Consider the following 16,726-nt stretch of genomic DNA (forward strand, 5'->3'; position numbering starts at 1 on the left):
TTTTCTAAGTGATCAAAAACAATCAAGCCAGGCATGGTGCCGCACATCTATAATTCCAGTGAGGCAGGACTGCTGCAAGTTCAAGGCCAGCTTTAACTACACAGTGAGACCTTGTCTCAAAAAACAAACAAACAAAAATCAAATATTTGGTATTATACCAGATTACCATTTAAAAGAAATGGGGGCCGGGAATTTAGCTCAGTGGTTCTGCCCAGGCGCAAGGTCCTGAGTTTCATCCCTGGTACCAAAAAAAGTAAAAGAAATGAGCAAGCAGCAATTCTTCTGATAACATGAATTCTAGAAAGAGACTTAACTGTTTTCAGAGCGTGTAGAGAGTTCATTATCACCTAATGTTCACACAGCTGTAAGAATATATGATTGTGACATTAAGTAGCTGATGCACTTTTGTCTGTGAGGTCTCCCCTGAAAACTCTAAACATCCCACACTTAACACTTAATAAATTCTGAACAACTAGCAACATGAAGGGTCATTTTATCTTAATGACAAAATAACCAATATTTAGAATCAAAAAGACAAAAATCTGAAGTGTAAGTGAAACAAAAACCAGTACTTAGTAGTTGCTCAATTAGCATGTTATATAAAATATACACATTTTTTTCAACTTGTTTCTTATCTGTTTGTTTGGTTTTTTCCAGTACCAAGATCGAACTCAGGATCTTGCACTTTGCGGGGCAGGTGCAGCACCACTGAGCTAAATCGCTGGCCCTTCAACTTGTTTAAGTCAGTGTTTGTTAAAAACTTACCTGGATCAACTAAAGCTTTATTAAATATTTCTTTAAGTTTCCGACTCTTCACATTTCTTCCTTGAGCAAGATTTCTATACATCTCATACCCTATGATCATAACACCACCATCTTCTTGCCATCTCTGCAACATGTAGCTTCTCTCCTGAGGGCGTTTCACAGTTGCTAATTCAGAGACCTTTTGTGGGAAAATAAGGATTTGTAAAACTTGCTATTAAAAATGTATGAATACTACATATTCCCATTGAAATACACATTACTGTAATTATTTTTTCTTTATGACTATATAAATTTCATGAAATTATTTGATAATAGAAAACGTTTAAAATATTATACCTCAAGCTTCTCATCATCTCTTAATCCCTCTTGCCACTTCTCAAATTCGTTCATCCAATTCAAAGCAGTATTAAGAGGACAAACCACTAAAGCAGTACTGAAGTCCAATTTGTCACACAAAAGAACTGTATGAAGAAAACTTACCACCTATAAGAAAACAAATTCAGTTGCCACCTGCATTTAAATATCCACAAAAAAGTTAGTAACTCAAGCAGTTTTACAACTTAATAATTTTGTTTTGTTTTAGACTACAAATCAAGTAACAGTTCATCATTTCCAAACCAGGTTAAGTAAAAAGAAAGAAATAAAATAGTAAAATGAGAAAGGTGAATCCTATAATGTACCAGGTCCTTCCAACTCTAAAGTGCTATGACGTATAATCAATATGAATATAAGATCTTGTCAAACCAAAACATTTTTCATAGAATATCCCAAAAGCCTTTCCAAAAGTACCACTGCACATTTAAAACACAATTGCGCGATACTGTACTTTTCCATTTTAATGTTCTGACTTATACATTGTATATAATTTCACATCTCTGCTACAACTTTTGCCATTTAGAATTGCAATAATTTTGTTATTTCGTTTCATTTTTTAGCACTACTGGGGATTGAACCCAAGGCCTTGGCAATGCTAGGAAGCACAAAATGTAGTAATCATATCATTACAGAGTGTTAGAAATTGTAAATGAAATTAGTTTCCACTTCAAAGTCTTTGCAGTTGTTGTTGGCCATACCTGTAACCCTACATTTCATTAGGATGTCTGCTCAAACATCACCTCTTTAAAGATGCTTTCCCTAATTCTCAATCCTCCTTTAATATGTATTACCTAAAAGAATAGATTTTTTATTTTATCCGCTACTAGAATATAAGATTCTTGAGGAAGGATTTTGTTATTCTAGTTGATTGCTTTATCTCCAGCCCCTAATACTCCTTGGAACATAAAAGAAACCAATATATATTAAAATGTGCACAAAAACAGAATACTTTCATATTCCTTAGTTCTTACCTGTAATGTCTTACCAAGGCCCATACAGTGGGCAAGAATACATCCTGAACCTGGAGATTTCTTTGTTTTCTTCACAGACTCACAACAGCAATCCCACATAAACTGAACACCTGAAAATAAGAGTTTTATTAAGTAAAATTTAAAGATCCAAGTTAAAACTCTTGCCATATAAACATAGCAAAAACAAACAAAACTTCTAAGAAACAGAATATTAAAATACTACTTGGAGCTAAAGAAATTCCCCCCCCCCCCTTTTTTTTTGTTACCGGGGATCGAACTCAGGTCCTTGCGCTTGCGAGGCAGGCGGCAGAACCACTGAGCTAAATCCCTGGCCCTAAGAAATTCTTATAAATAAATTAGACTTTTCCCCGAATAAGGTAAATTAAAAACAAGACATAAGCCTACAACAAACAGGGTGTCTTTCATTTATATTATCCAAGCTATCATACAGATGTTCTTTATACCCTGGAAACATCCAGAGATTTCAAAATACTTCAAAATAAAAACTTTATCCAAAGAAGGAACAACTTTCTATCAAATATACTTTTAATTTTATTGAGCCAATCTGAAAAGAAAAGGGAAATAATTCCTTATCTCTTCTTTTATTCAACAGTAAGGATGGAGCAAGAAAGGGGGCTAGGAAATGAAGAAGTAGGTACTATAGAATTTCTTATGAATTAATTCATGTACTCATTCAAAAATGACTTAATGAGGCCATGCTAACTAAGTAAGGAGTAGGGATAGTTACAGCTTTCTAATACCAATTTAGGTATTTTATTTCAAAACCTACCTGGAAAATACTGAAATAGCATTTGCTAAAAAAGGCTTTGAGTTCACTGTAGCTATCCTACTCCTTTTGGCAAACCAATATAGACTATGATATCTACTTGCTATATAAATGTATACCCATTTATTTCTCAGTATGTAGTTCAGGCCAGCCTTGAACTTACTATGTAGCCCAGGCTGGCTTCAAACTGGCTACAATCTTCTGGTCTCAGTCAGCCAATGGCTAGAAATTAAGGACATGCGCTTCCACGCCCGGCTTTATACACCCATTTGTAAGGAACACCTCCTCCCTGTTAATAATAATGTGTTTACAATTACCCAATTTTGTTCTTCCTCATTTACTTACAAGCTTCATAAGGACAGGGAACATGTTAATTTTTGCTCACCAATTTATCACCAATGCTTAGCATAATGTAAGGCACACACGAGAGAAGCCACATATTAGTAAAATTTAACTAAAAGTGATTAAAACATTTAATAGTTTCTTACCATCTACTTGATGGGGTTTCAATTTGATAACCATATTTCTATGAACCTGCACTAAAGGTTCTTTAGTTTCTTCATCTTCATCTAAAACCAATTTGGTTGTTATCGGACACTTGGTGGGTGAAGCATCTTCAATTTCTATCACCTACGAAAAAGAGTTGTTCATAGCTAAGCTCTTAAAAATCTTTCAGATAATGGTGGGAGTATCAGTTTTATGGAGATTTTCCAAAATAGAGATATATCCACTGCCATATAACACATTCAATACTATGGTTCATTAAGTCCAGGATAGAGACCAGGTTTGTGTTTTCCAAAATAAAAACCTCCACAGGACTTGAAATCACTTAGTAGTGCTATTAATAAATACAGCTTAATGCTTTTAACTCTAAATATCTTAATATACATGTTAGGAAAAATATATATATACATGTTAGGTAAAATTATAAAAGAAAACTCCAACAATTCTCTGACAGTATTATTAAAATTTGAGTAAGACACGGAGATCCCAACCAGAGATAGTTCTATTCGTCTACAGGACACCTGAAAATATTTGAGGGCGTGTATGCTTGTGACAATGACTGATCATGACTGATATTAAGTGGTGTGATCAAAAAATACAGTGAATTTTTAAATTAAAAAATTATTATAGAAAAAGGCAAACTGCCATCAATCCCCTTCAAAATACTCTCTCTTGCTTTAAACTCACTTCTCTCATCATTTTTTTCTACTTAATGAAGCAATTCTGAAAGTCTGCTTTCCTGTTTTTGTTGTGTTGCCATGGTTTATGCCCTGAATTGATTCAAGACATTTATCTTTCATGGTCACTTTGACACTCGGAAGAGTCAGAAATTACATGGTACCATATCCAGTGAATAAGGTGGATGAGGAAACACCATAATATTTTTATGAGCCTGCTTTTCCATTGGATGGCACTCAATATCAGCATTCACCACATCCTTGATCATACCTCATAAAGAAATTCATGAAAGTGGACTTCCAGAACTGTTTCAGAAAGAGGAAAGGAGATGGGATAAGTTTGTTTGAAGTGCGGGGGAGTATTCTGAGGGGGATTAATGGCAATGTATCTTTAAAAAAAAATTTAAACCGTAACCACATATTTTGATCAACTGTTGTAAATATAGGAAGAGCAGGAGTGAAATATAAATATAAACATCCTATGCAGTCAAAGACAATCCAAAACAAGAAGAGATCCACCAAAGACATCCATATGACTCCTAATAAAAAACACTGTAGGACCGGGGATTTAGCTCAGTGGTTCTGCTGCCTGCCCCACAAGCACAAGGACCCGAGTTCGATCCCCAGTACCATAAAAAAAAAAAAAGTAAATATATGTTGTGAAAGGGAAAAACATTTTAAAACCACAAGCTTAAAAAGCATGAGAAGAATACATAATAGCTAATTACAAAAAGGAAACAATTATCCTAAATTCTTAATTTGGAGGAAAACTTGGGGGCTGGGGACTTATCTCAGTGGCAGTGTTTGCCTAGCATATACAAAGCCCTGACTTTGATGCTCAGCATCACATCACTCTCACACACACCCCAGTAAAAAAAAAAACTTATACATACATGCACAAGCACAAGTGTGTACATATATGTATCTTTTTTATGTCTTATCCTAATATCTATTCATTACATAATGTAGTCAATAATTGCGGGTATGTTAGATACAAGTATTCCCACTTTTCAAATGAAACAAACAAATAAACAAACAGAAATCCTGAGGGGCAGAAAAGTTAAGAAACTTGTCCAAGTTCACACAACTGTTAACTATCACAATGTTGAGATTTATACCCAAAGAATTGCTCTCCAGAATAAACTTTCTTAACTGCTGCAAACTACCACTCTAACAAAAGAAATGCTTATATGGGCAGTTTTATGGTTCCATGAAAAAAATTAAAGACCAAGGATATTAAAATAATATATATTCTTATGTTTAAGGACTAAAAATTTTTGCGACTATATTTTCTTATTTACAATTATAAGAGGAAAAGTAGATTTTTTTCGGGTTCAATGTAAAAATTGTTGAGCATAAACAAAATCAAACAGAATAAAACAATGAACTCTACTATGTATTACTTAGGGTCAAAAATTATCAAATTATGGTCAGTTTTGTTTTACAAATAGTTTCCCACCCATTCTTCATATCTCTTAGTCCTATGACTTATTTTGAAGCAAACATAAAAATGTCATCTATAAATATTTGTGTCTAGCTGGGGATTTAGCTCAGTGGTTCTGGCACTGGCCTCGCAAGCGCAAGGTCCTGAGTTTGATCCCTGGTACCCCCCCCAAAAAATTTTTTTTAAATATTTGTGTCTCTTTTAAAGGATAATCTCCCTTCTTACAACCATAACTACAGTATCATCACAACAAAATAATTTAAGTTGCAAATTTGTAATAAAATATCTAAATATTGAACTTATATTAAATTTTAAGTGATAACACGTGAAGATTTACAACGGGAGGTAACGTAGTAGAATAAAACTAGCATAGGCCATTTAGAACCAAATTTCAATATACTACCTAAATTCTCTTACATTTAGCATTTGCATATTTAAACTGGGAAAGATTACCAACACTCCTCACAAAAAAACTATGGGTATTATATAAAGTAATGCATGTAAAGCACTTATCAAAGATTAAGTATTCACTAAATTATTGTTTCGAAAATGTATAATACATATTGAGAAATCGAAAGAAAATGTTCAAATGAGAAGGGGAACAAGGGAGGGGAGAGGGGAAAGGAAAGAAGGGATAAGGAAAAAAAAGAATAAAAGGAAAAAATAGAAACAAAGCTTTTCTAAGTAAGGAAGGGAAAAGGGGCTGAAGGTAGGGGAGGGGAATGGGAAAAAAAGAAGGAAGATATATCATGTACAGGTACAAATTCCTACAGTGAATGTTATCATTATGTATACCTAAAATGTACCAGTAAAATTAAAAAAAAATTACCTCCCCTTGAGTGTGGTTGAGACCTGTAAATATAATATCGGTATCATTTCCATAATTTGGCTACTAACTAACTGATTTAATAAAGACACATAATCTCCTAGGTGGACCTGACTTAATTAAAGTAAGTCCTTTAAAACACTGCAATGTTTTCCTATGGTCTCAAAGATGAAACAAAGGTTATATTGTAGAGAAAAAAAACTAAAAGCTAAGGACCCAAGTGCTACAACTACAAAAAACTGAACTGTCAACAAACGAGCTGGGAAAGAACACAGTCCTCATGAAAGCAGGGACCAAGAAGAGACAGGTGCAGGTAAACCACTCCTATGAGAGCTAAAAATAACAATTAGTCCTTTTTTTAAGGGTCTAAAAGCCAGACATGGTGGTAAATGCCTGTAATCCCAGTAATCTTGGAGGCTGTAGCAGGAGGATTCCCAGCTTAAGCCTAACTAGTGCAACTTAGTGAGACTTCGTCTCAATAAAAACAAATGGGCAGGGGCTAAGTGTGTATATGGTAACCTTTTAATGCATAAAAGTACATGAATGCATAAGGCTTTATTTAAAATTTTGCAACCAAAAACTCATCAGTGATTGTATGATATTTTTAAGTTACTAAGTGCTATCTTTAGAATTGGAGATTGACGTATTTTCATCCTGAACGTAGGAGGAAATTATATACAAAGAAGTCATATGCTTTTTAATGACTAGATAGATGCCTTTATGAACTCAACCTGTAACATAAGGAAAGTTTCTATAACTAATAAGAGATGGCAATAAAACAGGAGAACTTAGGACAAATGACCCATAAGACTATAGTAAAAACTGAAAGCATAAAGCGAATCCCACAACTGAACTGAACAAAAGGAAAAAAGGGGAAGAAAATACACTTGAACAGAACATTGAAAGGTTGAGTTGAACATTAAAAAGGTTGAGCCCAACTTTTGATTCTAAGTCAGGATGAAATATTAGGGACAAGTTTACCCTTCTACTATAATCAATTAGAAAAGTTCGTAAAATATATGAAAAACTATTTTCACACATTAGATAATAGGCACCAAGAGGATCCTGATCCTTGAGAAAAGAAAATCCAAGAGGAAAAGTCTTATGTTTCCCTTGAACTGGCACCTAAAAGTACATTCCAGAATGAGGGAAAGGGGGAACCTCTGGAGTTCCTTGAGACACTCAAAGGGTCAATGGGCTGACAGGCGGGAAGGGGGGATGGAAAACTGCTAACTCTGAAGAACCAGAACATCCTGAAGATGAGGTGTTTTGCCAGCTCCAACAGACATGAACCTTATAGGGAAAACAATGAAGCTCCCTGAAGAATAATCAGATAAAAGCTAATTATTCAGCCAAACTGTCACCAGGCCTGGCTACCTAAAACAAACACTTGCACTCAGCAGAACTCTGTGCCTTTGTTGTTCCTAAATAAATCTAGGTGCTCCAGTCAGTTCCGGGCTCCACTCTGGTGCGGACCCTTGACCTTCCTCAAAGATATTCTCTGTCTCTTGCATCTTTGTCTAATAGGGTTTGCTGGCCCGAACCCAACAGGAACTGAAAGCACTGGGTTTATATTGAGATGAGGAGACAAAGCTCAAGCTGAGATGGCTGGAAATTGTTGGACAGAATTATAAACAAAAAGGGAGTTTTTGGGTACTGGGGATTGAACTCGGGACCTTCTGCTTGCAATGCAGGAGGCAGAACCACTGAGCTAAATCCCTGGCCCCTAAACAAAAAGGCTTTAAAAAGACCTCCAGGGATTGACACAACAGTCACTATGAGTCATACTTAAATATTAATATGCACACATGACAAGTGAATCTCTGTGAAACCAGGTAAAGCATGACCAATAAGCTGTGAGCTAAACAATTCACACTGATCACATAGTACTAAGAGGCATTCAATTTTAGGCAAGGCAAAGTAGATAATCTTCATGTACAATTCAGGGTGCTCAGCAGAAAATATAAAAGGGCTACATCTTCACAACAGGGCAAAATTATTCATATTCAAGGGCATTGAAGACACACAATGAAACTTTTGAAAAGCTCCAAAATAATTAAACTCAACCAAAAGTTACTTAAATGCCGGAGAACAATGTCAAGTACTATTCTAAGACAAAAACATACAGTATCTAACTTACAATGTCTGTTTTTTAATAAAATATAACTAGATTTGTCCAGAAGAAGAAAATATGGACAATAACCAGAGGAGGAAAAGTCAACAAAAATGAAGTATGAAGTGACAGAGATGATAAAATTGGCAGACAAGCACAGTAGGACAGCTGTTTAGAAAAGTACTAATATTGAACAAAATGAGTATCCTGAAAAGATAAATAGAAATAGGAGACATTATAAAATGAGACTTTGAGGAAAAAAACAAATGGAATTCTCAGAGGTGAAAATTACAGCACACTAATTTACTAAATAGTATTAACACAATAATGGTGCAAAAAAGAAAAATGAACTTGAAGACAAAGCAACAAAAACTACCCAGAATGAAGTAAAGAGAGAAAAATATGAGAAAACCTATGGTAAAATATCTGACTAGTCTTATAAATATGTAAATTGGAGTCCCGTAGAAGAGCACAACAGAAAACATTACTTAAAATAATAGTCAAAACGTTCAAAAATTTTAATGAAAACTATAAACCCACATATCCAAAAAAGATCAAGGAAGCTTAAGCAGATTACATACAGAGAAGCAAAAAGAATAAAAATCACAAACAAAATGTCATAAAGAAGCAACACCTTTGAATAGACGGAGGAAACATCCATAGACTTAGGTCTTTTATATGCAGGGAAAACTTTCAAAATGAAGAAAAAAGGTAAAACATCAATAAAATGATGAACTAGGAAACTCCAAGGTCTCATTGCCATAAAGAAATGTTAAATAACAGAAACAACTTTCTCTGGGACCTGGAAAACAGTCAAAGGTTTATACCATCCCAGCAAATGCTCAATCAAGAAAAAGCTATTTTTAAAATGATGGGAAAGTTTTACATCATTTTTACTTGCCTTGCCCTACCATTTACCTGGTGAGGTGATAGTTTTACTCTAAAAGCAGCAGCAACCTGGAAGGAACACAGTAGTTCTTATTTGCAAATTGTTTTATACATCTATTCTAGCCCATGTGAGGATATTTTAAGGATGGACATAAAGCTTTCATCATTGCTTTGCTTAACTTGAAACTCTAGTGAGAAAAACTGCAAGAACCACTTAAAAAGTTGTCAGGTGATTACAGGCCATGGATGACTAGCGCAACACAATATAGGTAGATAAATACAAAACACTACCCAAGGCTCAAAGGAAAAACTGAAATATAATACTTTTAAAATTTAGGACATTCAACAGTAATCATGTATGCAAGATAATTCAGAAAACTATGTGAATATTCAGGCAACACACATGTTCTAAAAAGACCCCAAAAGACCTTACATTTTCCTCTTCAGCTGATTTTTATGTTCAGTGTAACCCTAGTTAAGGACTGAAGGAATGTCCTAACACACAGTCAATCTACAAAGACTGGCAAAACATCAGGGATTCAAAGGAATCTCTTTCAAAACATCAGCTGAATATGAATGAAAGGGACAGATATTTCAGTGATGACAGTCAAAGAATATTCTGCATAAATAATATAGGGGAGTGCCAAAACAATATGCCTACTATAATGTGTGTGTGAGTGTGTGTGTGTGTGTGTGTGCGCGCGTAGATCAAACCCTTGGGAAGAGAGAACATGATATAGTACCGAAGTATAATACTCAAATGCCTACTCTGCAATTTAAAAAGAAATCACAGTGCATACAATTTAACAGGAAAACAGTTCATTCAAAAGAATAAAATAATAAAACCTATCACTGAAGAAGACTAGACAATAGACTTCTAAAACAAAGACTTTAAAGCAACTGCCTTAAAATATATTAAAAGAGCTTAAAAAGGGGCAGAGGGGTCAGAAAAATAATATTTTCACAAAATAAGAATATCATGAAAGATGTAGAAATTATTAAACAGAAGAAACAAAAGCCAAAATGTATTTTAAAAATTTTGAGACAATCCGCAACAGATGTGAGCAGACAGAAAAATTAGCAAATATAAAGATGTTAACTGAGGACCAGGGATTTAGCTCAGTGGCACCACGCCTGCCTTGCAAGCACAAGGTCCTGAGTTCGATTTCTGATACCAGAAAAAAAAAGATGTTAACTGAAATGATTGAAGAACAGAAAGAAAAAAGAAAAACTGATTGAATAACAGAAAGAAAAAAGAAAAACATGGGAAAAAGAAATTAAGGAAATAAAGGCTAAACCTCCCAAATATAAAGAGACCTAAATCTACAAATCCAGGAAGTGTAATGAACTCAAATAGATAAGATCAAGGAAAATTATACTCAAACTGTAGAAAGCCAAAAACAGTGAAAACAGACATACATCATTTTACTGTGCTTTTCTTTATTGTCTTTAACAAATACTGTGACTTTTACAAACTAAAGCTTGGGGGCATCCCTGCATTGAACAAGAAGATATCATTATCCCACCAACATTTTGTTTTTATGCCACATTTTGGTAATTCCTGTAATATGTTTTTCAAACTTTTTTATTATTATATCTATTATGATGACCTGTGATCTTTTTTTTTCTTTGTCAGGTTTTCTTTTTCCATATTACTGTCATTGTTTTGGAGAACCACAAACTATACTCATATAACGCAGTGAATTTAATTATTAAGTATTGGGTATATTCTTTTTGTTGTTGTTGGTTTTGATTTTGGTTTTGTTTTGTTTTTTGAGACAGGGTCTCACTTTGTAGTTCAGGCTGGCCCTGAACTATGTAGCCCAGGCGAGCCTCAAATTCATGGCAATCCTCCTGCCTCTGCCTCCGGAGTGCTGGGATTATAAGCGTGCACCAGACAAGTATTTGGTATATTCTAACTGCTCTACCAACTGGCTGTTCCACTGTTTCTCTCCTTCTCGGGCTTCTATTTCCTGGGACACAGTAATACTGAAATTAAGCTAATTAACAATCCCACAATAGCTTCTAGGTATTCAAGTGAAAGGGAGAATTGATAATCTCTCACTTTAAGTCAAAGGCTAGAAATGATTAAGCTTAGTGAAGAAGGATGTCACAAACTGAGGTCACAAACTGAGGTCAAAAGCTGGGTCTCTTGTCCAAACAGCCCAGACAAATATATGCAAAGGAAAAGTTCTTGTTAAGTAAATATAAAAATGACAAAAAGTAAAATAGCATTACTGTTAATGTGGTGAAAGCTGTAGTGGTCTGGATCAAAGATCAAAGATCAAATCACCCATAACATTCCCTTAAGCAAAAGCCTATTCTAGAGCGAGATCCTAAATCTGCTCAATTCTATGAAAGCTGGGAAAGGTGAGCTGCAAAAGAAAAGTATGAAGCTTGCAGAGGTTGATTCATACAGTTTAAGGAAAGAAGCTACCTTAGTAACATAAAATTGTATAGTGAAGCAACAAGTGCTAATGTAGAAGCTACAGCAACTTATGGAGAAGATCTAGGCAAGATAATTGATGAGAGGTGGCTGAACTTAACAGATTTTCAATGTAGATGAATATCCTTACATTGGAAGAAGATGCTTTCTAGGACTATCATGGCTAGAAAGAAGTCAATGCCTACCTTCAAAGGACACCAAGGTGGTTCATGCCTGTAATCCGAGCACTGAGGAGGCTGAGGCAGGAATATCACCATGAGCTGAAGGCCATCCTGGACTACATAGTGAGTTCAAGGCCACCGTGAACTACAGTGCGACCACGTCTCAAAAAAAACAAAACAAACAAACAAACAAACAAAAAAAGGACAGGCTAACTCTATTGTTAGGGACTAATGCAGCCAGTGACTAAGTTGAGGGCAACGTTCATTCACCATTCCAAATATCCCAGGACTCGTCACTACACTGCAGGTACTCTGACTGTGCTATATAAATCAAATTTATTTCAACATATCTGTATACAACATAGTTTACTGAATATTTTAAGCCTACTGCTAAGACTGCTACTTAAAGATTCCTTTCAGAAGACTACTGTCCATTAACAATGTACCTGGTCACCCAAGAGATCTAATGGAGATGGTACATTATTAATGCTGGTTTCATGTTTGCCAAGGCATCAATTCTGCAGCCCACTGACTGGAAGTCATTTTTACACTCAAGTCTTATTATTTAAGAAATACACTGGAGCTGCTTCTGATGGGTGAGCAAAGAAAGTGGTTTCTTAAGATAGAATATCTCTCTAGTTAAGATGCTTTGAATATTGCTGAAATGACAGCAATATTGATAAAATGATGAAGAGTCAGGCATGGTGGTACACATCTATAATCCTAGCGCTTAGGAGGCTGAGGTAGGAGGATCATAGGAAGTTTGAGCCCAGCCTGGGCTACACAGTGAGTTCAAGGCCAGCCTGAACTGCACGCAAGACTGTCTCAAAAGAAAACAACGAAAAACTATAGATAGATGAAAGAAAGAAAGAAAGAAAGAAAGAGAGAGAGAGAGACAGAGAGAGAGAGAGAGAGAAAGAAAGAGGAAGTCAATCGGTGTGGCAAACTTCATCATCTTATTTTAAGAAATTGCTATAGCTGCCCCAATGTTCAGCAATCACCACTAGTTACTCAGAAAGCATCAACACTGAGGTAAGACCCTCTATCAACAAAGAGATTATGATTCACTGAAGGTTATGATAAATAGCATTTAGCAACAAAGTATTTTAATTAAGGCATATAGTGTTTTAGGTATGGTATTGCACACTATAGAGTACATATAATATATACATAACTTTTATATGCACTAGTGTCTTAGTTACTTCTCTCTCGCTGCTGAGACAAAATACTCAACATCCAAAGTTAAAGGGAGGAAAGGTTTATTTAGCTCACAGTTTGTAGAGGTTTCAGTCCATGATCAGCTGGCTCCAAGGCATGGCGATGTGTCAGACAGGGATCTCAGAGGAGAAAGAGTTCATAGTGGACAGAAGATAGCAAAACAAGCAAGGGACCTTAGCAGCATCTTTCTACCCCCTTAATCTTATCCAGGCTACTTGGGGCAGGTATCACTCACACCCTTATTCCTAGTGCCCTTGAGCCTAGCATTGCACCATGAATCAATGACACACTCTAGATCCAGCCACTTCAGAAAAAGTCCCACCTATGACTGCATGAGACTTTGGGGGGGACATCTAGACATAAGCCGTAACAACTAGGAAAACAAAAAATCATGTGATAAACTTTATTAAAATATTTGCTTTATCACAGAAGACTGAAACCAAAACCAACAATATCACCTATGTACAATCATACTGAAGTCAGGAAAAGATAAATGACTCCACATGCAAGAAATAATAAATTATCCACTAATTTTTCATCAGAAACTTCATAGCCAGAAGATAGTCCAGTAATATATTTCAAAGTGCTGAATAAGAAAATCTTATTAGCTGAGAATTTCATGTGCAGTGAAATCATTCTTCAAAAAAGAGGAAGAGTGCTCACTTTGGCAGCACATAGATACTAAAATTGGAATGATACAGAGAAGATTAGCATGGCCCCTGCACAAGTATGACACACAAATTCTAGAAGTGTTCCGTGTTTTTAAAAAATAACAAAATAGAGGAAGAAATTAAGATACTCCTAAGCTGAAGGAGTTTATTAAAAATAGACCTGTCCTAGGGCGGGGGATTTAGCTCAGTGGTGTTGCCGCCTGCCTAATAAGTGCAAGGTCCCTAGTTTGATCCCCGTTACCAAAAAATAAAAATAAAAACAAAAAAATAAAAAATAGACCTGTCCTACAAAAATGCTAGAGGCCTTTAGGTTGGAACCAAAGAATACTAGACAATAACTCAAAGTCAAATAAAAATATCCAGAAAAGATACATACAGGGCCGGGGATTTAGCTTAGTGGTTCCAGCGCCTGCCTCGCAAGCACAAGGTCCCAAGTTCGATCCTTGGTACCAAAAAACAAAAATTAAAAAAAAAAAAAGATACATACAGGGGCAAATATAAAACCCACTATCATTTCAATTTTTTATTGTAGCTATACTTTTTCACTTTCTACAAGATTTAAGGATAAAAACATAAAATATACTTATGTGCTACATATAAAAATGTACTTTGTTCCACCAATAATATACAGTTACAAAACTGTAATACAGGGCGGGTAATGGCATTGTACAAGAGCAAAGTTTTGGTATGGACTGAAGTTAAGTGGATATCAATTCAAATAAGGTTTCTACAACTTTAAGATATTATATGTAATCCCCATTAAAACCACAAAAAAGTATCTAGGAAATTAATGTATATGAAAAAAGCTAGAAAAGAATCAAAATGTGTCACTGCAAAAATTCACATAACCACAAAAGAACAGCAGCAACATAGCAGTAAGACAAAAAACACAGCAACATGGTAAAAGCAGATCCTATTCATCAATACCTAACTCAAATATGAATGGACTACCCAGGTATGGTGGTGCATGCCTGTAATCTCAGCACTTGGGAGGCTAAGGCAAGAGGATCACCACAAATTTGAGGTCAGTCTGGATGACATAGTGAGTTCAAGGCCAGCTTGAGCTACATAGTGAGACTGTCTCAAAAAACAAAACAAAACAACAACAACAATATATAGATGGATTAAACTCCTGGATCAAAAGTCACAGACTGAAAGATTATATAAAAACATGATCCAAATAATGGCTATAAAAAAACTCAGTTCAGGCCTGGCATGGTGGCACACAATCTATAATCTCATCACTCTAGGAGGCTGAGAAAGGAGATGCACAAGTTTAAGCCCAATATGGGCAACTTAGTGACTTACTGAGACCTTGTCTCAAAAAATAAAAATGGCCAGTGATGTGACTCAGTGCAAAGGTCCTCATTTCAATCCCTAGGACTGGAACAAAACAGAACCAAAACAAAACAGTATCAATTCAGATCTAAAGACACAAATGGGTTGAAAGTGACAGAATGGCAAGATAGTCCATGCACTCAACCACCAAAAGAGAGTTGGGATGATTAAACAAACATTAGACAAAATAGACTTTACATTGAAAAGTGTTACATATATTTAGAAAAGAGATAACTCCTCCTGAAGATTTAACAATTATAATTATACATATATCACACAAAACAGTTTCCTCAAGATATATTATAGAAAAGTTGACAGAAGTAAAAGAAAAAATACAAGGTTCTACAGGAACATTTCTTTCACCCCACTGAATTTCCAAATGAAAAAATTTCAATGACAAAAAAAGAGCAGTTGAATATATAGATACCCTAATTTTAATTTCAATGATACATAGGAAATGTACACAAAAGATCAATAGGAAAGAGGACTTGCAGCACTATAAATCAACTGAGCCTAACAGATATGAACATTGTACAGAAAACTCCATTCAACAATTGCAAAATATGTATGTGATAAAGCAAACACAGTCATGCATCACTTACCAATGGGTATGCGTCCCAAGAAAGGCATCATTAGATTTCATTGTTATTCGAACATCATAGAGAGTACCTACACAACGGTGACCTGTATGATGTCATTTGGGAATATAATTTTATAAACAACCATTGTGTACCTGGTCTGCCACTGACTCAAGCATCACTGTATAGTGTACAACTGTGTAAGAAAATGTTAAGAAATGACAAAGGTAATTAGTAAGTATATTACTGTTCCTTTTATAGTTCTTTGAACTTTTTTGCATTTACAAATATTCATAATTGTGGAAAATTAATCTAAAGAGTGGATGAAAAATGATGTATCATATATTGTGCAAAAACAAATACATACTTAAGATTTGGAGAGGATGAGGGCACAGCTCAGTGGTAAAACACTTGCCTAGCATGCACAAGGCCGAGTTCAATTCCCAGGACTACAATAAAAAAAACTGTGCATTTCACTATAAGTAAATTTTATATTAAGAGGAAATTATGTAAATAAAAGTAAATCCAGAAAAATATCAATAGAATAATTTAGCAAGTGAGATTACTGGACAACACTGGATTTCTCTCTCTTTTTCTTGTTGTTTTGTTTTGTTTTGAGACAGGGTCTCCCTATGTAGTTTATCCAGGCTGGCCTTGAACACTATCCTCCTGCCTCAGCCTCCCAAGTGCTGGGATTACAGGTGTGTGCCAACACGCCTGGCTCAAATTCTTTCAACTTTGCTGTATGTTTAAAACATTTTATGATAAAATATTCAAAAACAAAGATGGAATAGATATATTCTTATTACAGTAAGTACATCTCAGGTAGATAAAAATTACCAGACATACAGAGGGATATTATATATTATAATACATAAATTCACCAGAAAATACTAATGACCCATACAGTCATGTGTTGCTTAATGAGGGATACAGTTGTAATTTTAATATCTGAACATTACAG

The 16,726-nt window shown here is 35.1% G+C and overlaps 1 protein-coding gene and 1 non-coding gene across 5 annotated transcripts in view; one reads left to right on the top strand and one right to left on the bottom strand.

Moving 5' to 3' along the window:
• Positions 1-16,726, bottom strand: part of Atrx (ATRX chromatin remodeler) — a 300,168-nt gene that overhangs the window by 124,947 nt on the left and 158,495 nt on the right. For all 4 annotated transcript variants that reach the window (XM_087196600.1, XM_087196598.1, XM_087196599.1 and 1 more), the window contains 4 exons: positions 3,387-3,528; positions 2,112-2,221; positions 1,102-1,248; positions 766-943 (listed from right to left, as the gene is read on the bottom strand). In XM_087196600.1, coding sequence (XP_087052726.1) covers positions 766-943; positions 1,102-1,248; positions 2,112-2,221; positions 3,387-3,528 — 577 coding nt within the window. The remainder of the gene's footprint in view (positions 1-765; positions 944-1,101; positions 1,249-2,111; positions 2,222-3,386; positions 3,529-16,726) is intronic.
• Positions 13,831-13,939, top strand: LOC147822464 (U6 spliceosomal RNA). Its single transcript, XR_015445618.1, has one exon. It is a non-coding gene; the product is annotated as a U6 spliceosomal RNA (small nuclear RNA).

This window comes from Heterocephalus glaber, unplaced genomic scaffold (genome assembly GCF_053883595.1).
Source record: "Heterocephalus glaber isolate CG9 unplaced genomic scaffold, H.glaber_assembly_v1.0 deba00001613, whole genome shotgun sequence".
NCBI classification, from domain to species: Eukaryota; Metazoa; Chordata; class Mammalia; order Rodentia; family Bathyergidae; genus Heterocephalus; species Heterocephalus glaber.